The 24,802-nt window shown below is 50.6% G+C and overlaps 1 protein-coding gene across 2 annotated transcripts; it reads left to right on the forward strand.

Annotated features, from left to right (window-relative positions):
• Positions 1 to 1,253: 1,253 nt before the first annotated feature.
• ZDHHC18 (zDHHC palmitoyltransferase 18) lies at positions 1,254 to 24,140 on the forward strand. 2 transcript variants are annotated; one of them, XR_012635782.1, is made up of 10 exons: positions 1,344 to 1,486; positions 5,660 to 5,820; positions 9,668 to 9,817; positions 11,770 to 11,907; positions 12,473 to 12,521; positions 13,309 to 13,411; positions 15,305 to 15,414; positions 18,779 to 18,878; positions 22,256 to 22,353; positions 23,910 to 24,140. XR_012635782.1 is itself a non-coding variant. In XM_074934454.1 (8 exons), exons 1-8 carry the CDS (start codon positions 1,254 to 1,256, stop codon positions 18,894 to 18,896), a joined length of 1,062 nt encoding a protein of 353 aa, XP_074790555.1. In that variant the 3' UTR covers positions 18,897 to 22,174. The 2 variants fall into 2 exon arrangements, 1 of the variants encoding a protein (XP_074790555.1); XM_074934454.1 differs by lacking the exons at positions 22,256 to 22,353; positions 23,910 to 24,140 and having other exon boundaries at positions 1,254 to 1,486; positions 18,779 to 22,174.
• The last annotated feature ends 662 nt before the right edge of the window (positions 24,141 to 24,802 follow it).

The raw sequence follows: 24,802 nt of genomic DNA on the forward strand, positions 1-24,802 counted from the left end.
GTACGGGGTGTGAGGTGACGGGTTGGGGGGCTGTGGGGGGTATGGGGTGTGAGGTGATGGGTGAAGGAGTTGGGGGGCTGTGGGGGGAGGGAGTTGGGGGGTTGTGGGGGGTACGGGTGGTGGGGTGACGGGTTGGGGGCGGTGGGGGGAGGCGGTTGGGAGCTGTGAGGGGGTACGGGGTGTGAGGTGATGGGTGAGGGGGATGTGGGGGGAGGGGGTTGCGGGTTGTGGGGTGACGGGTGAGGGGGCTGTGGGGGGAGGGGGTTGGGGGGTGATGGGTTGGGGGGCTGCGGGGTGAGAGGGGTACGGGGTGTGGGCTGATGGGTTGGGCGGTTGTGGGGGGTATGGTGTGTGAGGTGATGGGTGAAGGGGTTGGGGAGCTGTGAGGGGGTACAGGGTGTGAGGTGATGGGTGAGGGGGCTGTGGGTGACGGGTTGGTGGGGCTGTAGGGGGGTACGAGGGGAGGGGTTTGGGGGGCTGCGGGGTGAAGGGTTGGGGCGGTGGGGGGGTACGGGGTGTGGGGTGATGGGTTGGGGGGCTGCGGGGGGAGGGGGTTGGGGGGCTGTGGGGGTACGGGGTGTGGGGTGACGGGTTGGGGCGGTGGGGGCTGTGGGGTGAGGGAGTTGGGGGGCGGTGGAGGGAGGGGGTTGGGGGGCTGTGGGGGTACGGGGTGTGAGGTGATGGGTTGGGGGGCTGTGGGGTGACGGGGTGTGAGGTGATGGGGAGGGGGTTGGGGGGTGTGGGGGTACGGGTTGGGGGGCGACGGGGTGAGGGGTTGGGGGGGGGACGGGGTGTGAGGTGATGGGGAGGGGGTTGGGGGGTGAGGGGTTGGGGGGCGGTGGGGTGAGGGGGTTGGGGGGCTGTTTGGGGTACGGGGTGTGAGGTGATGGGTGAGGAAGCGGTGAGGTGACGGGTTGGGGGGCTCTGAGGGGGTACGAGGGGAGGGGGTTGGGGGCTGTGGGGGGGACGGGGTGTGAGGTGATGGGGAGGGGTTGGGGGGCTGTGGGGGTACGGGGTGTGAGGTGAGGGGTTGGGGGGCGGTGGGGTGAGGGGTTGGGGGGCTGTGGGGGGAGGGGGCGCCGGCGCGGGGCGAAGGGCGCCGCGGGGCCGGCGGGGGGCGCTGCGGCGGGAGGCCGGCCGGGGCCCGCTCCCTTGGCGGCGGGGCCGGGGCACGGGGGCGGAGCGGACACGTCCCCGTAGCGAGCGCGGGCGGGTGGCGGCCGCGGCTCGGCGCGGCGGGGCCTGGCGGCGCCATGAAGGCGTGCGAGTACCGGCAGATCCCCCCGGGCGCCCCCGCCGCGCCCCCGGGCCCGCCGCCCCCCGCCCCGGAGCCGCCGGCGCGCGCCCCGCGCCGCAAGTGGGAGGCGTTCCCGGGCCGCAACCGCTTCTACTGCGGCGGGCGCCTCATGCTGGCGCGGCACAGCGGCGTCTTCGCCCTCACGCTGGGGCTGATCCTGGCCACCAGCGGCCTCTTCTTCGCCTTCGAGTGAGTCTGGGGCCCGCCGCTCCGCCCGGGGCCGCCCCCGCCCCCCTATCCCCGGAACCCGCCTCTGCCCCGGGGCCCCCCCGCCCCCCTATCCCCTCAACTCGCTTCTGCCCCGGGGCCCCCCCCCGCCCCCCTATCCCCGGAACCCGCCTCTGCCCCGGGCCCCCCCCCGCCCCCCTATCCCCGCAGCTCGCTTCTGCCCCGGGCCCCCCCCCGCCCCCCTATCCCCTCAACTCGCTTCTGCCCCGGGGGCCCCCCCCGCCGCCCCCCTATCCCCGGAACCCGCCTCTGCCCCGGGGCCCCCCCGCCCCCCTATCCCCTCAACTCGCTTCTGCCCCGGGCCCCCCCCCGCCCCCCTATCCCCTCAACTCGCTTCTGCCCCGGGGGCCCCCCCCGCCGCCCCCCTATCCCCGGAACCCGCCTCTGCCCCGGGGCCCCCCCGCCCCCCTATCCCCTCAACTCGCTTCTGCCCCGGGGCCCCCCCCCGCCCCCCTATCCCCGGAACCCGCCTCTGCCCCGGGCCCCCCCCCGCCCCCCTATCCCCTCAACTCGCTTCTGCCCCGGGGCCCCCCCCCCTATCCCCGGAACCCGCCTCTGCCCCGGGCCCCCCCCCGCCCCCCTATCCCCGCAGCTCGCTTCTGCCCCGGGCCCCCCCCCGCCCCCCTATCCCCTCAACTCGCTTCTGCCCCGGGGCCCCCCCCGCCGCCCCCCTATCCCCGGAACCCGCTTCTGCCCTGGCCCCCCCCCCCGCCGCCCCATCCCCGCAACTCGCTTCTGCGCCAGGGCCCCCAGTACCCCCGCAACTCGCTTCTGCCCCGGGCTGACACCCCCCGCTTCTGCCCGGGGGCCCCCCCTGTCCCCTACCCCCGCAACCCGCTTCTGCCCCGGGCTGACACACCCTGCTTCTGCCCGGCCCCCCCCCGCAACCCGCCTCTGCCCCGGCCCCCTCCCCTGCCCCCCTATCCCCACAACTCGCTTCTGCCCCGGGCTGACACCCTCTGCCTCTGCCCGGGGCCCCCCCGCCCCCCTATCCCCGCAACCCGCCTCTGCCCGGGGCCCCCCCGGCCCCCCTATCCCCACAACCCGCTTCTGCCCCGGGCTGACACACCCTGCTTCTGCCCGCCCCCCCCCCCCGCAACCCGCCTCTGCCCGGGGCCCCCCCCCCCCGCCTCTGGGGTCCTGACCACCCCTCACCAGCCCAGAATCCAGCCCCCAAACCACCCCATCACTCCCTGTTCCCCCTAATGCACTGCTAGGGGCCCCTGCCTCCCCAACCCGCCCCCTGCATCTGCCTGGGAACCTAGCTCCCAAACCACCTCATCACCCCTTGCCCTTCAAATGGATTGCCAGGGGACCCTGTCTCCCCAACTATCCCATTATCCTCCGCCTCCCAACCCCACCCGCCTGTGAGCCCTAGCTACTAAACCCGTCCTCTGCCCTGGTCCATCACCCCACTGGCCCGGGATCCTGCCCCCCAATCACCCCTCCACTCCTTGCCCAGACACCCTGGCTCTCCAGCCAGCGAACCACCCCCTGCCCAAAGGTCCCTGGCCCCAATCATACCCTGCCTGAGCAGGGGAAGCTCTGCATCACTAGCTCTCTTATCCCCCTCAAATAATTCTCTGCCTGGGCATGGGGAGCTCTGGGGTCCCCAACATCCTTCTAGAACCCGACCCCCCATCATCTCTTGTCTATGGAGGGGGTTCTGTGGGTTGCTAACCCACTCATTGTCTCCAGATCACTCCACTTTCTGGAGAGGGGAAGCTCTAGGAACCCCTCACTCCACTTATTCCCTTTGTCTGAGGAGGGGGAACTCTGGTGTCCCCAACCCCCTTTCCATTGTCCCCAAGTCCTTTCCTGTCTGGGGTGGGAGAGCTTTATTACAATTGGAATTTTGCTTTAAATTAAATACAGGTTTAGTTTTAAATAATACGCTTTTTAAATCAAATTAAAAATTGTTAGCCTATGTTAAGGCCTAAATTTATCATATCTATTAACATCATTTAAAAATTAAATAAAAAAAATTTAGTACATGTCTCCTGCCAACTTCTAAAGAAAGTTCCACCAGTTCATGGGGTAAGTCGCTGTGTAAGCACCTGGAACCAGGGTTTGTTGAAGTGTTAAATCAGCAGTAGCTTCTGCAGGTGCAGAGAGAATATTTTTATCATTTCGGTTTATTCATTTAGTTCAGTTCAATGACTAGTTCATTCACTGTTACAAAACCAACTGAGAGTTGAAGAAGCGGAAAAGCTTGTTTTCTTCTTCTGATCTATCAGTAAAGAAACTAGTTATGAGAGAGTTCTAACATCTTGAAGGACATGATATTAAAAACAATCAGTTCAGTTCACTAACTACAGATACTTCCGTTGTTTAATAAATGAGTTTTAGATGCAAAACATGTTTTGATAAACTTTTTTCTTATGTGTCCTGCACATTTAAGGTAGTTTTGTTTTCATACAAAAATTAAATGCTATTTTTGTGTATTTTAAATTGAATTTCCATCCAAACAGAGCTGGACACAAATCACAAGTAAAAAAAATTAACCATCATCTGGCAAATAATAAATGCATTATTCACAATTTTCTAACATAAAAATGTAAAAATTAAAAATCTGAATAAATGTAAGTTAAACTATATAATTTCTTAAATAAATGTGTATTCTCCTGGTTGGTAAAAAGAAGCAGTAAATTTAGTGTTAAGGTTATATTTAGTTGTAAATCAACATGTTTTAAAGGTTACCAATCAATGAGACTCAACCTTCCTTTAGGAAAATATCTAAAAAGTATAAACATGATTAAAATTGATCATTTAAATCAAGGTTTTCTGCTTGCTGGTTTAAATCATGATTAAAATCGGGGATTTAAATCACTTTGACTTAGCCTCTGAAGCAGGGTGGATTGATTTATTCTGTCCCTCTGTAAAAAAGAAAGCACAGGGCTGCACTGCGTGGTGGAATTGGTTCTAGTCCAGTGGGGTTTTGTTTGGTGGCTGTCTTGTTCTGAACAGCTGAGTTTGGGAGTTGAAACAAAAGTTCTCTTAATCCCTTTGAACTGCCTCGTTGTATAGTGGGGCTGATTATTGTCCATGGACACCAGGAGTCGGACAGCTTGCGTGTCTGGGTTGGCGTCTGGGTGATTATCAGTGCTTATAATAGTAAAATCCCTTTTGCAGAGTGAGGAGTGGGAGCGGGACTGCAGCGCTGCATTATGTGAACAGCTGCGTGCCTTAGAAGTCTTTAACTGTCTTGCTGTGAGTGACTGAGGCTGCCCTCCCATTGTGCTCATGTGAGGGCAAACGGTGGGCCCTTGTCTCCATGATGTGTAGTCACTAATAATGGCTCTCTGTACCTGTTCAAACAGAGTCATCTATTTGGAGGAGCATTGGCTCATGTTACAGCAGCGTCTAGTACAGAAATGTGTCCCTTTTTAAACCCCTGGTGCAGCATGAAGGACACCCATGCCATCTATAGATGGCAAATCTGAATAGAACCAGGGCCAGTTTCCCTTTCAGCTTCATATGTTGGGCCAAATGGAATCGCAGTAGTGCTGAATTTGACCCATTATCTGTACAGAAAGGTCCATAAAAGGCTCCCACATAACTCATTCAGCCTTGACACCTCACTGATGTCATTTTCTCAGAAGGTGAGACTTCCCAACGTGTCACTGATTTTTGAGATACAATTCTGTATCTCCAAAGAAATATAACTTTACCCTAAATGCACCCACTCTACGCACAATTGTGCTGTGTTATGACTGGCTGTTGCCTGCCACTCCAGATGTGGCTGCATATTGGTGGTGCTGTGAGTATATAGTTTGTAAAGTACTGGGGGCTCTTTCCATTGAAAAGCACCCTAGAACTGTTCTTCCCCTGAGTCCGCACACATCAATAAGGTACATACAGGACTCAGGCAGTGTGGTGGTTGTATGGAGACTGTTACATTCTAACCAGTTGTTCTCTTCAGTGTTGGGAAACAAAGTATGATTTGTTCTTCAGATGGACTCCCTAGCTCTGAAACTTGGGTCCTATCTTCATGACAAAATCATCTGTGTTAGTTGGGGTTCCTAGGCGCTACTCCCATTCAAATAATAAACAGTAATCATTAGAGCAGCTGATTGAGGTGCTTGTGGGTGAATGCAGGGAATGTAAAAAACTTGTTTGTCTAATTATTTACAGCTGCCCCTTCCTTGCCAGTCACCTGACCCTGGCCATTCCCATCATCGGGGGTGTCCTGTTCTTCTTTGTCATCAGCTGTCTGCTGCAGACAAGCTTCAGAGACCCAGGTATCCTGCCCAGAGCCACCCCCAGTGAGGCTGCAGACCTGGAGAAACGGATTGGTGAGCCTTTCTCTCATGCATTTACTGTGGACTGTGCATGCACATGTGTTAGAAAAAGCCAATTCTTTAAAGGCATATGGGGGTCCCTCTCTTGGGTCTTGGCACCCTAGCAGTAGATGGGGAAGGTTTTGATTGGAGATGGCATTTGGAGTAGAGTCTAAGGACAGACACTTGTGTCCAATTGACGGTATCTCAGAGGGCAAAAAATGTAAAGAGCAGGTGGTAATAGGAGGGGACTATCTGACCTGTCTAGTGCTAGCAAGCTGAGTCCCAAGATTGAGTATCTTCAGAGATGTAGAATTAGAAGTAATTTATTCTTCTGTTTAAAACTGTGATTCCCAAACTCTTTTGGTCAACAGTACCAATTTCCCAGACAAAGTACTGTACCAAACACTACAGTCAACTCTATGTGCTCTTCCTGCCATTGAGCTCAGCTTGCTTCTTGCTTCCCACGAGCGGAGTATGTAGTAGAATACAGTGTGCACAGCTGCTAACTACCCACTCTCTGATTCCCCATTTGACTGTCCCTCTGGCCCAGCACAGAGGTTAATTGAGAGAGAGCTTGGAGTACCAGATACCTCAGCCTGAAGTACCATTATGGGAAATCCTCAGTTCAGAGTGACTGCGTACCGTACTCTTAAATACTGTGCTATTACTCTCATCCTAGAGTGTGGAGTAGAGAGAGGTGTGCTGGTTCAGACAGCAGTTGAAGCACAGGGCTGGGATTGGGGAAGCCCTGAGTTCTAGCCCTGGTTACGAAACTTACTCTCTGAGCCTTTGGGGAAGTCAGTTCACCACTGCTTCAGTTTCCCCATCTGTAAAATGGATATAATACCAACCTCCCTTCTTCTCAGGGCTTCTATGAGGATTAATTAGATAATGTTTGTGAAGCTGTGGCGTTCTATGTAAGTGCTAAGAATTTATGCTTATTTCGTTAAACAGCAGGAGATGTGGTAGTACAGGTGTTTTTTCACCATGGTTGGTAGGCCTAATCGTAGTGTGTGTTGAGTAAGCTCTTCAAGCCCCACTTAGGTTCTGGTAGATCAGATAAAAAGTCTTGATAGGAGCAGAGAGAAATAAAGCCCTTGTTTTGTTTCTGACTGTGATTGTCTCAATGGGTTTTGGTGACTAGAACTGGCACTGGGAAGGAGTTCTGGGTAACGCTGCTAATTGCAGGCCACATCCAGAGCATCCGAGACCAGTTCCCCTGGATTTTGTGACTGTGAAGCTTTGTCTGACATCTTTGGGGGCAAACGCTCATATGGGGTTGTTGGAAAGCCTGTCTTGTGAAGAAAATGGGGTGGGTGTGTTAGACACCATAAAGAACATCCCCATGTGTTACCCAAGTGCAAAGTATCTTGCTGCCCTGCTAGAGACGCCTGATAGCTTTTGTGGATTTCAGAGCAGCTTCTGATAAACCACAACAAATCTCCACTCATGTTAAAATGCAGACAATGGGGACTGATCCCAGATTATTTTGCCTAAAAAGGCATTTTAGACCCCTCTTCTCTGCTAGTTCTCAAAGGCTGCATGTCTCAGTTCATTTTAATGCAATTGTAATAATGCTAGGTCGGCCCAGGTGTAATTGTGCCAAGGCTTGGGCGGAGGGGAGTCGGGGTGCTGTTCTATACAGACTGTGCTGTGTTTACATTGTGCTGATCAATAATATCAATGCACCTATACATAAAACTATAGGCTGGAGTTTTTAAAGCAACCTAAGAGAGTCAGGTGCCCAATTCCCATTGAATTTTTCAATGGGAATTAGGTACTTAACTCTTTTAGGCTCCTTTGAAAATCCCAGCCTTAATATTAATGAAGCATATCATACAACTGAGTCCAGAGCCAACAGAAGACTTTACTCAGCACTCCCTCAATAGCAGCTGCTGCTAACTACCCACTCTTTGATTCCCCCTTTGACTGTCCCTCTTTTATGAGTTCAGAAATAGGTGGCTGATCCCAGTAACTGACTTGTAGACTAGATACTGAGCCCCCATCTTCATACCATGTTGCCAAACGAATAGCCAAAATAGTTGAGTCAGAGTGCCCAGCATAAAGTCCTATTACAATTTATTAATGAATTTGAAACAGTCCTCATATCCACATCCAGCGGAATCTTCCTCTTGATTGAAACTGACTTAAAATCTCTACTTAGAGCTTGTATTTACAGTGGGCATCTATTCTGCAGATCATGAATTTAGGGTAATGAATTTGGGAATTAATGTTTTTAGGTGCTAGGATTTGTCACTAGCCCAGTAGGACTCCTGTATTCACAGCTCTTATAAGAGGACAAGCATTGATGTAATGTAATATATGTTTGTGTTTTTATGATGGCTGTATGACGGTAAGTGTGTGTGTGCAGAATATATGGCCTGCTTTTTGTAGTGTGTTACCCATAGTAACAAATGCTCTAGCAAAGCTACTGTGAGACTTCTGGAGTCTGTCACTGCTGGAAATGATCAGAGAAATATAATTTCTCTGTATCTGCCCAGACAACCATTTTGTGGGTGGTTTTTAAAACTAGCTAGCTGTCGTCTTCACTTTCTGTTTCAAAATCCCCTGAAGTAGTTAGTCCGTTAGCCCACTGCAGGGGCTACCTGTCATGTCAGCTATTGCTCTTAATATAGTCCATTCATTTTATTCTTAACATGCTTGACTGTGTCAAATCAGGTTTTTGAAGCCCTCGTAAAAGGATGTGTGGTGCCCTCCCTGTTGTGATATCAAAGGGCTTTTTTTTTTTTTTTTAAAGTGACATGCATGAATGTCGAAAGCCATCCTTCCCACCACTGCACCCATCCAGGTCAGCACCCTCTGGCTACGTGCACAAGCGTATCTTGCAGTGTCCTGAAAAATCTCCAACCATGGCCTTAGAGGAAGTAAATTCCACTTGTGCTACTAGTATGTATCAAACTTCAATGGAATTTGTCTGAAACAGTCAAGAGATCACCCCTCCACCTTGCCCACAATTCTACTGCTAAGCCTACTGTGCCCCTAAGCCACCCTATCCAAGGGCGGTGGGTAACCTCCCCTTCAGGAAGGCTAGCTCCCTGGCCACTCCCCTTCTGCCTGAGGCCCTGCCAGCCGGAGCCCTGAGTGACCCCCATCCCCAGCAGCCCGGAGCCAAGAGCTGCCCCTGTTCCTTCCCTCCTTCCCCCATGGCCAGCTGGCCGACCCCAGGCCAGCCTGAGCTGCCCCAGCCCCTGGCTGCAAGCCTGAGCTCCAGGCCACCTGCTGGAGCTGAGCCCCTGCCGGCTTCAGGGGACATGGGGAGCAAGGACAGGGCTTCCCATGACGATGCCCCCCAAAGGCTACTGCTCCTTAACTGTAGCTGTGCTGCTGGTGCACAGAACGGTTGTAGAAGAATCACGTGTGTTAACAGCTTGTTACTTCCTTTGGTTGAGAACTGTTAGAGAGGAGCTTTGCTTCCTTCCTCTGTGTTCTAGAGATGTGTTAATGTTAGCAGGCGTGTTAGAGTGCTGCTTTAATGCTTACTATGTATATAGTGCCTCTGATTTTCAAAGTGTGACTGACGTTAATTCCTTTCAGCAGCCCTGCAAGGGTCATCCCTGTTGAACAGAAGGGGAAATTGTGGCACAAAGATTAAATAACACTCTGAGTAATGGACAGAGTTGAGATTAGAGCTCTAGGGGTCCTGGCTTCCCATCTTGATCTCAGTCCCCTCCATCACGCTGCCTCTCCAGTGTTCAGCTTGGATATGAATGAGCACCGCACAGTGCATACCAGCCAGAGCTGCGCCATGCAAGAGGGGAGCAAGGCCCCAGTGGCTGGGGTGCCATGTGGAATGGGCCCGTGTGAGTCTGACTCTCCCCACTTCACTCTCACTCCACAGATAGCATGGGCACCTCCACCTACCGCCCACCCGCCCGGACAATGGAAGTGGTTATAAACAAATACGTGGTGAAATTAAAGTACTGCTATACCTGCAAAATGTTCCGACCCCCCCGGACCTCTCACTGCAGCGTCTGTGATAACTGTGTAGGTAAGTCCAAGGGGATCAGGAGCAGGTGAAATCTGCATAGATAAATGGGCTTCTAGTTTAAGCTCTTGAGCAAAAACCTTTCTGCTTCACCATAAAGGGCTTGAAAACTAAATAACAAACTTGTGATAAAATAATCTCTCTCCCGTCTCCCCACTTCAAACTAATGACAGATATGTACTGTGCCAACAGTGGCCTGTGGGCCAGGATACAGCAGGTGCTGTGCTCTAATGCCCTCTCCAACAGTACCAGGTAGGATTGTACAGGTGAAATGCAGCATATTTAAACCCACCGCCAAGCATCTGGGTATGAAATAAAGCTGCAGGATCTCTGTTCCCTTGGCCCCTCTATGTTGCAGTCATGGCGAATGTGAAGCAGAGGGGCCAGCATATGTTCTATCTTAGCCCTTCTGCCCCATGGCACCTGGTGCTAGATGGGAGGGAGAGCTGGAGGCTGAATGGAGTGAAAAAAAGGGTTGGATACAGCCAAACTGGCAGATGTGAGAGGGACTGGCATGCATCAGGAGATATTGGTGTGGCAGTGAGATTCCTGCATAGTCTAGAGTCTCTGGAGGAGCAGTTTAAAAAGCTGTCAGTCTGGTGTGACGTGTGGGCAGGATGGTGGAGTATAGGTGAATGGCAGGTCCACTGAGCACACTGTTACTTTATTAATTGTCATTCATTCATTCATTCATTCATTAACCTATGGGTGCAACCTTCTGTTCCAGTCAGCATTGTTGCACTAACAGTTGTGGATGCTGAGGCAGCTTGGAGACAGATGAAATTACTGATCTGAGAACTGCCACAAAATTCAAGGTCACCTTTCTAAAGAAGACAGCTCAAAGACAGGGAGTTTGAGGCACTACTGAATGGCTTTCAAGGATGAGGCTTGACATCAGCGAGAGTCACTTGGTGGCACAGGATGCAGCCTCACCCAGCTTTGTTAGGCCTGAGCATTGCTTGAATGGGAGACCTCCAGGATGCTTCAGGTTTTAGTAGCTGGCATTCTTCCTTCTGAACCAAAGCCTCACCGTAGTATTAAGCAGTGCTGGGCTGCTAGAGTTGCAGTTTTGTGGGTGAAACCTAAGTTGGAGGTCCTGGCCGCTTGTGGTTATAAAAGATGGCTTGGTACTTTTTTTTGCTCGCGTAGGAGAGTTAACCCATGTGTCTTGGCAAAATTTCCATGTGGGTAATTTCATTCTGCCATTCTAAATTCCACCTGCGGTTTCAACTGGATAGGATATTCTTCACGTCCTGTATTAAACTCTTAGGTTATGTTACCATGAGCTGTGAAAGAGTTGATATGTTTCACCTCAGAGGTGGCTGCATTTCAGTGGTGGGTAAAGTGATGTGCGTGTTTTGCCAGCAGTGCTACTATTGTTGAAAGGGCCCTGCCAACTTGAAATCTAGTCCATTCTTTTAAGAGTCAGAAGTATTTTCAGGTATATTGCATCTGCCCTGGGTTCCCTTGCCAGTCTTTGTGGCTTTACAGTCAAATTTTCCTAACTTTTAAAATGCTTTTTCTCTTCACATGAATAGGGGAAATGACTAATGCAAGGGAACAGTGAAACTGAGTCCCCACAGTTCTGTCAAATCTACAAAGTATACAGACTGAAGGCATAGAAATGCATTTTCTCTAATGTCTTTCAGTTTTAGTAATTGTAAGTGTTACAAGAAACCACAGTTAGTTAGATCAGTATTCGGGCAAAGTGATTTTTAAGGTTGGTGTCCCTATAAAGTTAAAGACGGGCACATACACAGAATGCAAAGCACTATATAAATATAGTGATGGTGTCCTGTCATTCAGAGGTACTGGGCTAAAATCTTAGGTGGGCAGGATAGGGCAAAGGGCTGGCTTGTAGCCCCGAGGTTCCCAGAGGCTCTGCAGTGTTCACCCATTTGTGAGGTGTGGGGAGTAAGATGTGCTAATAACCTTCTCTTGCTGCCTGGTTTCAGAGCGGTTTGATCACCACTGCCCCTGGGTAGGCAACTGTGTGGGGAAGCGCAACTATCGCTACTTCTATGCCTTCATCCTCTCCCTCTCCTTCCTGACGGCCTTCATCTTCGCTTGTGTCGTCACCCACCTCACTCTGCGTAAGTACTGCGGCTGCTGTGAGTAACACGTGCATCACCCTCCCGGCCAAGGTGAACTCAGGCCGTCACCACGGGCACCTGGCTTAGCACATACAGGGAAGCAGTCTCTAAGTTTGTATTAGACTAGGTGATGGATGGGTCAGGTGACGATGGCGAGATTCAGGGCCTTTCACTGCTAGGTCGTCTGGATGAACTGGTCGAGGGCTGCAGTAGTGAACTGTAAACCTTATTTTAGAAAATAGTTTGAGAGTTTTGGTGAGTGGATTATTTCCCTCCATAGCAAGTAGGTTACAGACTATGTCAAGGCTGCAGTGGGTTGGAGGTGTATGTATACATTGCATCTACGTCTAGTCATGGCCTCTGATAGAAGGCAGCTTGCTTTTCAGCCCCTGAACCTCTTGGAGCGCATGCTGCACACCAGCATCTAGATTGTGGGGGTTTCTCAGTCAGCTGGGCAGATCCATGAAGCCTTTTGGGATGGGTGTGTACTTTGAAGCAGGACAAATTGGCTGGAGATGTAAATGTGCCTTCTTGAATTCAATACCTTGTCCTGTTTGCTTTGTAGGCTCTCAGGGAAGTGGATTTGTCACCACTCTGAAGGCAACACCGGCGAGATATCCTTTTAGAGCCTGCACCTTCCCATCTGTTCCCCTTTTGTACACTGACACAGCTGGATCCCTGCAGGGTATTGGAGCAGAGATACTAAAGCTATAGCTCTCTGCAAAGTGTTCTCTGATTTACAGCCCCTTCTGTCAGGACATTTCACTGTACTTTACAAACCCTAATGCACGTAGCCTCCTTACACCACAGTGGGGGAAGGGCAGACTTCTCTGCATTTACAGGAGGAGTGGTGATCCTGTAGCCAAGCTGGTGAGACCCTTTGTTCAAGACACAGTCTCTTTCTCCATTGCCAGACATGGTACATGTGCTTGGTGATGCACAGACGAGGGTTGGAAACAAGCTCCCTTTCTGACACGTGGGAGGACACAGGGAAAAGGGGGGATGTGACTAAATTGGCTGTAGTGAGTTCTCCCTTGATGGGCACTCGCAGAATAGCACAGACAGTGGGACGGAAGCTGTATGCCTGCTTTGTTGGCTGGAATGCACTCTCCTTGCTAGCCAGGGCTGACCCTTTTTCCCCAATGGAAGGGGTAGGGGTGAGAGTCCATTTCCTTGCTAGGAGTCTCAGCCAGCCACTCAAAGCAAGGGCACCTTGCTGAGCCCTTTATAACCCTCCCAAAGTCCCTGTGCTTGTGCCCCCCCCCCACTGAGAGTCCTCACAGTTGCTGAGAGTGCCTCCAGTGACTGACTCATCCATTACTTGGGCCTGAGGCCTCTCCTTGCTTTCTGTGTGTGTGTGTGTGTGTGTGGTCTTGGAGGCTTCCTTGACTCTCTTTCCACCGTGCTGGAGCTGGTGATATGTTTTTTCTCAGTCTGGTCTATTTTGGGCCTCTCAGGTTTTCACACTTACCTAGTCGCCTCCAACCTGACGACGAATGAAGACGTAAGTATCCGTGTGTCTCTCCTTCCATAGAATGGGACCAGAAAGGTGCTCTGGGCATGAAGCCCATTCCTTTCTAAGCAATGAAGAGATCAGCCAAAATTCTGTTGCTGTCTCTGCAGCAGTGTGTCAGAGGAGGTTATCTTGACAGGCCCTAGGTGCTTGTGGCACTTTATTACAGAGCAGATTAAAGACAGATTAAAGACTCTGGGCTGCCCCCAGAGTTTACCCTCTAATTCGAGTAGCCCAGCGGAGCATGCCAGTGCATGCACACACCGGCAGAGTGCACAGGTTTCAAAAGGGAGAGCAGTGTGTGTTGCTTGGCTGTGTGGAGACTAGGAAAAGAGGTCATATTTTAAAATACTAGCTAATACCCTTTAACCTTTGGGCTGCCCCTAAGATGGACCACACCCAGCAACATATTTGTAAACAGGACTTACCTTGGGTACGTTAGATGCAAAGTCCTGTTTAAAATTGTGTTAGTTAAAACATGAGAGCTTAACATGTTTTGAAGCATGACCTGTTTCCCAGTCTAGATGTGTCCTTTGTTAATATTTGGACCACGGAGAGAGCAGTAGGGAGGAAGGAGGCTGAGTGGGTGGCCATTACTTGGTTCAGTTTCTTGCCTTGCCACAGACTTCCTGTGTGACTTGGGCAAGTCCCATTGTCTGTCTCTCTCTGCCTTGATTACTTCTCTATGAAAGGGAGTTGATACATAGGGGTGTTATAAAGGTAAATGTATTAAAGGTTGTGACATGCTGAGATACTACTGTAATGGGGGTCTGATAAGTATCTAGATAGCATAGCTGTTTGTGTCTGTTTGGTTGCTTAAAGGGATTTGAAAATCACACTTCTGTCTGAAATATTTGTACCACCTTGTTGTTACAAGTGACACAATTGCTATCTCAGAGAGAATGGTTTCTCTACTCTTTTACTTAGTGCATTTAACAGCACTTTGGGGCAATTTCTGCTCTCGGTTATACAGTGGAGATTCCCACTGAAGTCAATGGGAGTTACACCGCGTGACTGAGCCCGTGGTGCATAGTCTGTTGGTTTCCCATGTTGCTTGACTGGCCTGTTTGTCACAGCAGCTGGGGAAAGGAAGTAAAAAGGGGAAGTGTGATTGTAAACTCACACAAGCTGGCCAAGGCTCAGGGGCAGAGGTAGGACCTGGAACACCATCTAATTCCTACAGCTTACATGACTAAGATTCCAAGGCAACAGTGTTTCCTAGGCTCCTGTGGCGGCTCAACATGAAGAAACTAAAGGGTTTCTTTACATTAACAGAGCTGCCTATGAACCCTCTTGCTGTTAGCTTAGCTCCGTAAGTGCCCTGTGTGCTTTCCAGAAATAAGCCCCTGCCTTGAAGCGCTTTCAGTCTAAATTTGGCAAACAAGAAATGACTAAAGAGAAACAGATGGATGGGAGGGTGGGGGGTTTACAACCACTAGACAAAGTGTGATGCGTAGTACATGGTGTGGGAAATGTGTAACTAGTGGGCATTGCGACTTTGAGACTAAGCTTGGGCAAAGGCAGAAGGGCAAACTGCTCTAGAGAGGACACGAGCTGCAGAAGGCCAGCTAAAGGTTGCTTGGTGCAATGGGTGGGGGAAGCTATGTCTCGCCCAGGGACGTTCTATTGGCTTGCCGCACTGCTGTGGAGAGGATTTAGAGGTCAGGGAAGCGAGAGCCGTGTTATGGGGCACAGTGCAGAGCTCCACACCCCTCTGCCCTGACTTGGGACACTTCTGTCACTTCAGTCCTGGGCTTTTCAAGCAATGTGTGGATGATACTGTCCAAGACACCCTCCCGTGTGACCTGGGCAGTGCACTGACCATCTCCATCCCCTCTCGCCAGGCTGTCGCTTTCTAATCAGCCTATGTCCTTTCAATTGCAGATCAAAGGGTCGTGGTCAAATAAGAGAGGCTCAGAGTTTGCCAATCCCTACAGCCATAAGAGTATCCTCACCAACTGCTGTGCAGTATTGTGTGGGCCATTCCATCCCAGGTAAGAGCCTCCGATCCTCACTGGACTCGGGACTTACACCCTGCCCTGACACAGCAGCCATATGTGGAGGTGGAGACAGGAGAGGTTAATACTGGCTCCCAGGAGCCAGGCCGAAGCGATGGCACAGGGCTCTCGGGTGGGGTGGGTAATTCTGAGGCTCAGGCCCAGAGGATAGGTAAATGTACAGGCGGGTGCTGACTGTTACTTTTCATCAATTTAAATCTGCTTAATTCAGGGCACTCCAGACTTCGTTGTAGGGTGTAAACTGAGTGCAACTGGAATATCCCCCTGCAGTGTAGTAAGGGTGGGATATGCCCATTACAGGAGGGCCCGGCAGCTAATGGTAATCGCTTGCTATGGAAATATTTACTAGATTAGCGTTTCCTCTTTAGACATTTAAAAATCCAGTGCCCTAAGGACCTCAGGAGGGCTAAAGGATGCATCCTGTGAGCTTTAGCACTACATAAGGAATAACCCTGGGCTTAAAGGTGCCCTGCAATGGACTTCTCAATACATCTGGCTTCTAGATGATGGAGAAGTTCTTCGCTGCTTGTTTTTACACTACAAATACAGGTCTTGTCTGCCCTGGCAGAGTCTGGTGACTGGAGAACTAGTGGAATGACACTCTCACCAGACTCAAGGCAGTGAAAGCTGAGTGTTCGGGAGAGTACAGATCTTAGACTGGTTAAATAAAGCTCTTTATTTTATTTTATTTTTGAACAAATCTTTAATTTCCATGACTAACTGACCGCCTGGGGGCGAGAGCTTTGTCTCACTCCTCGCTTGTCAAAGAAGGCAGGAGGGCTCTTGCTAAATGTGCTCTTGATACAGCTCCAGGATCTCCAGGTGAGAGCAGACTTGACATTCCTGATATTTCTAAGGTGAAGAACCAGCATCAAAACCCCTTCCAGCCCACCAGGTCATCTCTAAGTGGCTGGAATTCTACATGCATCTTGCAGCTGCTTTTCAGATCAAGATGGAGCATTGCATGCTGGGATATGTGGTCTTGTGGAGGTCTTCACCTCTATCAGAGATGGGGTTGGCTGCAATCCTCTCCATTTTATGCAGTATGCTGGAAACCTTAGACTTCTGGCAAGTAGCCAATGCTGTCCTTCGTCAGACAATTTGGAGACTCTTGCCTTAAAAGGACACAATGATTTCCTGTTTAATTTGATCCTGACAAATTCCCTTACCTGTGAATTATTTGCAACTGTCATTAAAGCAGGAAGGAATAATGCCAAACATTTCCTCATCTGTGCTTATTTGCTTCTTGTTTTTCACTGGTTTTGGATAATGAAACAAGAACAGTGAGTTCCACCCTCTGCTCTTCCCTGGGCAGGGTGCAGGGTTCCTGGGTTGCAGAGTTCATGGGGCAATGTTGTTCACTACTTAAACTGTATTTCCATTTTAAAAAATCATTTAATGAAACCTGGTTTGTAGCTTTCAAAAAAAACAACCAAAAACCCCATGTTGGGTCTGTCCTACCGAACACCTTCCAACTGAGGAGCTCAGACTAGACTATCAGAATGGTCCCTTCTGGCTTTAACAGCTATGAATCTAACCCCATCCCAAAATAAAACTACCATGGTTTAGTCACATGAGGGCGCAGTCGGGCAAATTTAAAATAATCTCTTGTGTTGGGCTGTTGGGAGTTCAATCCCAACCCACATTTTGTAGCTCTCAGCCTGTTGAATGTTTCAGGCAGGTTTGAGATAGTGTTTCTTTTGCTGGAAGGAACCAATTTGAACTTACTGGGAGCATTCCAGAAATACTAACCTAATGTAAGTGTAATGAAATAATACAGGGAAGGTCTGCTGTTGCTTAACCTGTGCTCAGGAGGGCTGTTACACCATGATTTAAGGAGGGTTTTGTTTTTCCCTCTAAAGTACTTCCCAAGGTTCTTGTCATTTTCAGTGCTACTGTTACTATGGAGTCCATGACAGTAAGTGAGCTAATCTGTTTAAACATGATGAGAGCACTGTGAGGCAGATGACTGCTAATGGGATAATAGTATTTTGCTCCTGCTGTAGGGGGCCTCTCCAACTCCAGCCTAGCATAGTAGTGACACAACGTTGTCTCTAGTTCTGAGTGGTCAGGAACCCATGTCATCCATCCTCCCACTGACACTTTGTTTGGCAGTCCCCACAAAGACACAAGCAGGACTTGGGGAAGCTTACCCTGCTGCTGTCACTATGGTACTGGTTCTGTGGCTGCAGTGGGGACTTGACTGTCCAGGTCGGACAAGCCTGCAGCTTCCAGGTGCACTCAGCTCACACCAAGAGATTTGAACAAACGTCTGCCTGCTCCGAGTGCTAAGTGTTTTGGGCTCAGGTGGGTGCATGTAGCCTTGCCGGTCACCTTGAGTTTTAAGCGACAAATGTTTAAAAACGTGCACAAGAAAAGTCTGAGCCATAGTTAAGCGCTTTCCTGTGTGCGGAGTCTGTTCCCTCTCTCCAGTCACCCTCATGAGATTTGGCCGAGGGGATTTTCCTGCCTGCATTCAAATTCCCTAAACTTTGGACAGTGCTGGCAGGCACAGCTATCCAGTGCTAATGATCAAATGCTGTCAGGGTTTGCTTCCTGCCTTTGAAATCCCCGAGAATCATAGAAATGTAGGACTGGAAGGTACCTTGATAGGTCATCTAGGCCTGTCCCCTGCACTGAGGCAGGACTAAGTATTATCTACAGTACACCATCCCTGACAGGTGTTTGTCCAACCTGCTCTTAAAGGCCTCCAGTGATGGAGATTCCACAGCCTCCCTAGGCAATTTGTTCCAGTGCTTACTCACCCTGACAGTTAGGAAGTTTTTCCTGTCTAACCTAAATCTCCTTTGCTGCAACTTAAGCCCATTACTACTTGTCCTGTCCTCAGTGGATAAGGAGAACAATTTATCACCCTCTTCTTTATAACGGTCTTTTACATATTTGAGGAGTGTTATCGTGTTCCTCCTCAGTCTCCTCTTCTATAAACTAAACAAACACAATTTTTTTCAGTCTTTCCTTGTAGGTCATGTTTCTAGATCTTTAATTATTTTTGTTGCTTTCCTCTGTACTTTCTCCAATTTGTCCACATCTTTCCCAAAGCGTGGTGCCCAGAACTGGAGACACTCCTCCAATGGAGGACTTATTGGTGCTGAATAGGATGGAAGAACAACTACTTGTGTCTTGCTTACGACACTCCTGCTAAGGCATCCCAGCATTGGGTTCACCGTTTTTGCACCAGTATTATACTGTTGATTCAATAGGTGTTAGCAACTCATTTTTACAGCATCACCAGTTGGCTTAGCACACAGCTTCAGGGGTTTCTTTCGTGATGAACGTTGGTGTTTTAACCTCTCCTCTCTCTTCCCATCTTGTTTTCTAGTTTAATAGACAGAAGAGGATTTATCCAGCCTGATGCCGGGACCCCGTCCAGTCCCAAGAGTGAAATCCCCTCCTTTGGATCCAAGACTGACACCAGCATGGTAGGAGGCATTCCCTAGTGGTGCTGTGATATAGTCCAGGGCCTGTGCCTAGCTCCAGTCAGTACATTTCCAGTTATCTCCCTGACCTCGGGCAAGACAGCCCTGTGGTGCAGAGCTGCCAAGGACTCAGTCAAGCCATGCATTACCTTTTTATTTATTTATTTTTTTGTTTCACTGTGATGTGGCTTACCTGGATTTTCAACTGCTACAGCCTGATGCCGAGCAAGACCTTGGCCTCAGCCAGGGAGAGGGGTTCCAACCACAGCTGGGAAGCAAGAAGGGCTGCTTGGGAAACCCCAACCTCTCAGAACCATCCAAGCTTGGAGTGTCCGCTCCAGAGACCTGCCATCTTTCCTGCGGGGATTAGCTGAATGGGCTGCGGTGCCTTGTGGGGGCTGAGGATGGGGAGGTGGACACAGTCCATGTCCCATCTCCTGTGCTCCATTCTAGAATGGGGGTTGGATTTTGGGGGACGATGAAGGCTGAAAGCTAGGTCTCCCTGTTGTGTCGCTACAAATGCCTCCTCCGTCTCTGCCCCAGCAGTGTGAGGGGCAGCTTCGTGTGTCAGTATAAACTACGTTCCCATCTGGGCCTGTGGAATATATAGTGTCCCTTTCCCAGCAGCACCGGTACTTTTCAGAATTGAGGCTGGCTGGTTGGGATGACATTCCCTTTCCCAGGTGCTGGGGAGAGCGCTGAGGGTCCAAACCCCTATGGGGCACTGAGCATAGGCAGGGAAATAGATGTGCCATCCCAGTTGCTGTTGAGTGCTGGCTCTCACCTGGTCATGGAGAAGGTGCTGACCAACCCTTCCTAGTGTTGTAGCCCTTTCAGCCAGTAAGAAGCCATGCAGGGACAAGGATACAGCCCAGAGGAGCTCTTAGTTTTAATTGTTAGAAACAAAATAAGCGAAGCATTTTGTGGGTTTAACTGTGAGATGTTGCCCTTAAATGATCACCTGTTAGATCTCTGCCCAACACTAGGTGGCTAAAGCTGAGTGGGCTCTGTGTGTAAAGAGCTTTAATGGCAATGTCAGTGTTGAAGAGGCACAGCTTGCCCAAATTGGGTTACCCTGAGTGCTGGTGTCAGTTAGCCTGCTCTTGGTTTGGATTCCTGGCCAGTAGAATAGAGAGTGGGGCCACCTGCTGGCCCTCTGGGAATGATTCCTCTGAGTCTGTCTGCCCCAGGGTGGCACCATACCTGTTGCTGCTCCTTACCAGGTGTTCACCAGTCTGCCTTGTGGATTACTGACACTGGCGAGTGTGTGTAGGAGAGTTACAGACACATTAGCAATACTTGAAATGTGTTTATTAAAAGCTGCTGGGTATTTTTGCACAATTTTTAAATTTTTTTCTAGGTAGTATTTTTTTATGTGTCGGTGTAGATAGCGCTGTACATATTCCTGGCACCAGGGTAGAGATTTGCAATGTTTGTTCTGTGTTAAGCCACTTGGTTAGACACTCCTGGGCGTTGCAGTATGTATCGGACCCAAAGCCCTTTCATCTTTCTCACCTGTGCTTTTATCACTAATCAGTGCATTTGGGGGGCAGATTGTCACAGAGGTATTCCCCTGTATTCTGCTTTGCACATTGTGAATGACAGCACCCTAGCAGAGAATTGCCAGCTGCTGCAAACTTAAGGAGAACATAGGGTGTGTGGAAGGGGCTGGTATTGCTTAAGGCACCCCTCATTGCCCTACCCTGTGAGTCAGTCTGCTGAGCAGTGGTGAACTTCAATGGGACAATATTTAAATGCACCCCCCAACATGGTGTTCTCACATTCCATGCATTCCCTTCCTCTCTAGTTTTTGGCACTCTTTTGTAGCCCAGTTTTGTTGCTGGCCAGAAAATGTCACACAGCCTGACTGTTCAAAGAGCAGTGCATGAGATGTGCCCTGCCCCTCCACCACCCACGTCCTGGGGTTGGGAACTTGGGATCTGCATTTACATGCTGCAGGCTTCTTGCAGAAGGCAGTGGTTTTAGGTGGGGCTTTAAGAGAAGCTTTAGCTGAGAAGAATATTGGACGATTTCAAACCATTCCTTTTTGGAGATTTGATTAAAAATCTGCTCCTTCCACCCTGTAAATGTTCCTCTTGCTTCATGTTTCTGGCTCAGTATTCAAGTGAGATTGGGCATGGCAGGGGTGCTGTTGTCAGTGGACTGATCTGAAAGTACAGCCAGGGGGTGGTGGCGCTGCTGCCTTGTTATGGGTGTGGCTGGAGACTGGACGACTTGGGCTTCATATGCTGTTCTCAATCAGTCCCCTTTCCAGCAGGGTGACTAGTCCAAAGCCAGCCCCTATTGTTAGTGACCAAAAGCATTTACCAGCTGTTTCTCAGAGAAGTATCCTCGCACCACACCCCCCCCCCCCAATGTTAATGTTCCCCCCTGCTGGCAGCTGAGGTGAAGAAGGGTTGGTACCAGCATGTAGAATAAACTACCACCTGAGCCCTGGGGGTGACCCTGGCAGCTCAGGGGTGAGGCAGGCTGGCAGGGCAGCTGACACACCAGGCTACAGCTCATGTGCCTTGCTGCTCCTAGACTGATCTTCACCCCAGACGGATCAATGCAACAGCGTAAAAAGCTGCTGCCGTGTCTGGAAAACAACACTCCAAAATTCCTTTCCGGAAATCATCCCGCACGGCAGTTACCGCCTGTCTTCCCTTAGCCACAAACAGCCGGCGCGCTAACTCTCCCCTGGCCCTGGTGCCGTGTTTCATTGCTTGTGTAATGGTAGGACAGGCAGATGGAGTGGAGAGGGTCAGTAAAGCTGCACTCTAAGAGGCTGCAGCTTTGATGGGATGGGATAGGAAAACTGACCCTGCCTCCTACAGGAGTTCAGAAGGAGGGAGAGGGAGGCAAACTCTCTCACTTCTATTTGAACCGGTCTCTCTTGTTGTTTGCTGTAATAAAGTTATATTTTTAAAGTTAACTGCTTGGGGATCTGTTTGTTTCCTTTTATGGGTTCGGAGGCACGTTCCTCTGCTTCTGCAGTGGGGTGAGTAATGATTCTCTGTCCATCCAATTAAGGTTAGATGGCTTCTTCCAGCTGCGAGTCTTGCCTGCCCACTGTAATCACTTCCTGCAGGATCAGGCTAGAAGGTATGCATAGCTGCATACCCCAGCAACTTGGTCTGGCCATATGGTTTCTCGGGGTTTCATCATTCAGCTGCTGAAATTTGACATAGCTCAAACTGCATCTTCCTACGGAGGCCTTAAGTTAAGCACTCTTCTCCCATCCCACTCTCCCTCTAACCCAGTCCAGTGCTGTCCCAGGATCTGAGAGCAGCCTGAGACAGAGTGCTCTGTCGCTGACGCAGTCTGCTCTGTCCCTGCCAGTGGATGCTGAAGTGCATAATCTCTGGTGTCTTCCCCAGGAGGATGCTTGCCAGGACTTTGCCATTTCCTGCACAGCCTGATGGGATCTAACACCCCCCCTTTCTGGATGTTAGCCCTGCTTTCTGAGGGGTAGTTGGTAAGAGAGCACTTTCTTCTTCTCTCCCCAGTCCAGTGACTCATCTCATCCTCACTGCATGGTTTGCTCTGTACATGGACCCTCTGGTTTGTGTAGGCGTTGGTGTGTAGTGTGTGCCAAGAGCCCTGCTGGCGTTCCAACGTAGTGATGGGCAGTGAGCCGTGCGAGGCTGTGTGGTAGGTAGGTAAATTGCCCCCAGCCTTGCAGAGGATTAAGTAAGCTTTCATTGCACTGCACTGCAGACTGAGTGAAGGCAGAGCAGATGTGCTTGGCTAAGAGCTGCCGTGCATTACTTTGGGTTTAGGCCAGTTGTTACTAGAGCACGCAGGGTTGAGAGAGTAGTGTCGATTGGACTTAGTTTGGAGGGAGATGGGATGCACAGACAGAAGGGTTAGGGCAGTAGGGCTTTAAGCCCTGAATGGTGGCTGCAAAGAGGATGGATTGCAGTGGTGGCTTTTAGCCATGGCAAACGAGATGCTGCTCTGGGTGGAAGAGAAGTCCTGCTGATGCAGTGGTGTGACATTTACAGCAAGGTGTGGCATGATCGCAGGACTGGGAGCCAGGAACAGATTTGTAATCCTGGCTCTGTCACTGATGCACTTTGTGACTAAGTCACTTCCCCTTTCTGTGCCTGTTTTCCTCTCTGTAACATGAAACTCATCCTTCAACGTGCCTGTGACACAGGTGAGTAATTTGTAAAAGTGCTTTGAAGAGAATGTAGTATTACATCAGTGCTTATTACTCAGTGACGAGGGCTGGAGATTCTGCAAGGACAGCCCTGCTAACACTTGCCTAACTGCCCTTCTTGTTCCTTCCGCACACCGCTAATGAGCTAGTGTCCGCCAGAAGGGGAGCACTGATAATGCGCAGCTGCCAGGAAGCGTGATGGACCCTGCCAGTGTCTCTTCCCTGTCTTCCCAGCACAGTCCATAGAACAGTTTGTATTTATGACAGACAGTCAGCGACCCCTGGAGCCTGTTTCACAGCCGGTGCTGCTGGTGGTCTCCCCCGTGTGCTAGCCACAACAGGCGTGGGTGCAAAGGAAGCCATGGCCTAGCAGCTGTGGTGTAAACGGATAGTTACATACCTGCAGAGTGTCTAGTGGTGGCTGCATGCGTCTTGCTCCGTTATTATTGTGGGAAGTGATACCCCTGCCTCCTCATCTTCCTCTCCCTGCTGAATGCTGTCTTGCTCATGTGGTAGTCTCCTAATCACCCCCTCTCCTACTGCATGATGCTTGAGATTGGTCAGTAAGTACTCACTTACCTGTCTTGTTTTGAGGGGTCTAAACAGCTGACGCTTGCTGGGTGTGGGTGTTACCAGAGGTCAGCTGCTTTAGCTCCTGAGGAGAGCATTGCCAGAGCCTCGCTTGTGCTGCTAACACAGGACTGGCACTCATCTGACCCCATCCTGTTCTGTTATTTCCTGTAGCTGGCTTGGAGGATCCACTCCTGCTTTCGCTCCTGTTACCTGACTCTCACTCTGGGATGTCTTGTACTAACCCTCTCTTTCTCTCCTCCACTTTCCTTTCTCTGCACTGACGGGGGGAAATCCAGTATATTCAGGGGACTAAAGCGCTCCTGAGGACATGGATAATACCTGAAACAGCAGCCATTACCACCGCCTGTGCCTCCCCACGCCAGGGCTACGCTACTGCACCTCGGTCCCTCCCGTGGCAAGAGAGATGGGAAAGCCGCTGTGCAGGTGGGAAAGCCTTTCCAAACCCACGTGTGGCGCTGGAGCGCTCTGCTGTCCCGTGGGTTTGAAGCATAAAGCCATAAATGCATCTGTTCTGAGTGCAATAACTGGAGTTTTTACCGTCTCCTGCTGCTGGAAAGAGACTCATGCAACTGAACCAAGGCCATCGCTGGCTCCTTGGAACTAGCCTTACTCTGCAGTGACGGGGTCTCCCCCGCAATAGACTGAAGATGTAATTATACTTACGTAGATGAGCAGGCACGTGAGACTTTACCAGGTTTAGTGCGGTGTGTTCACAGCTGGAACAGTGGGCTTGTGAAGCAGAATTTCTGTCAGAGCTGGCCAGCAGGCCACCTCCCCAGCCGTGAACTGCTTGCACCATATGTATGCAGGCAAAGGACTCTCCTGTCTCCGAGGTAGTTAGTGTGTGTTAAGAGTTCACCTTTCAAACACTTACGAAGTTCTGTGTCTTAGGATACACTAGTTTAGAGGAAGGGATTAAGTGCAGTAGTAGTTTCAGTAGTGACATCTGCAGTCCCTGTATAGATTCCTCTGCTACTGCCATCCGCCTTCTTGAAAGGACAGAGCAGAAAAGAGGGGGAGGAGGCTGGACGCTCTAACACTCCAGCAGCCACTGGCAAACCAAGTAGGGTTTGTAAAAGTGAGCTAGTGTAAACCTGTGAGACCCCACCCCTTCTCAGCTAGGCTCCAGTCTGGTAGGGTTTGAAATCCATTCATGCCTTTTACTTTT

This window comes from Natator depressus, chromosome 19, assembly GCF_965152275.1.
Source record: "Natator depressus isolate rNatDep1 chromosome 19, rNatDep2.hap1, whole genome shotgun sequence".
NCBI lineage: Eukaryota > Metazoa > Chordata > Testudines > Cheloniidae > Natator > Natator depressus.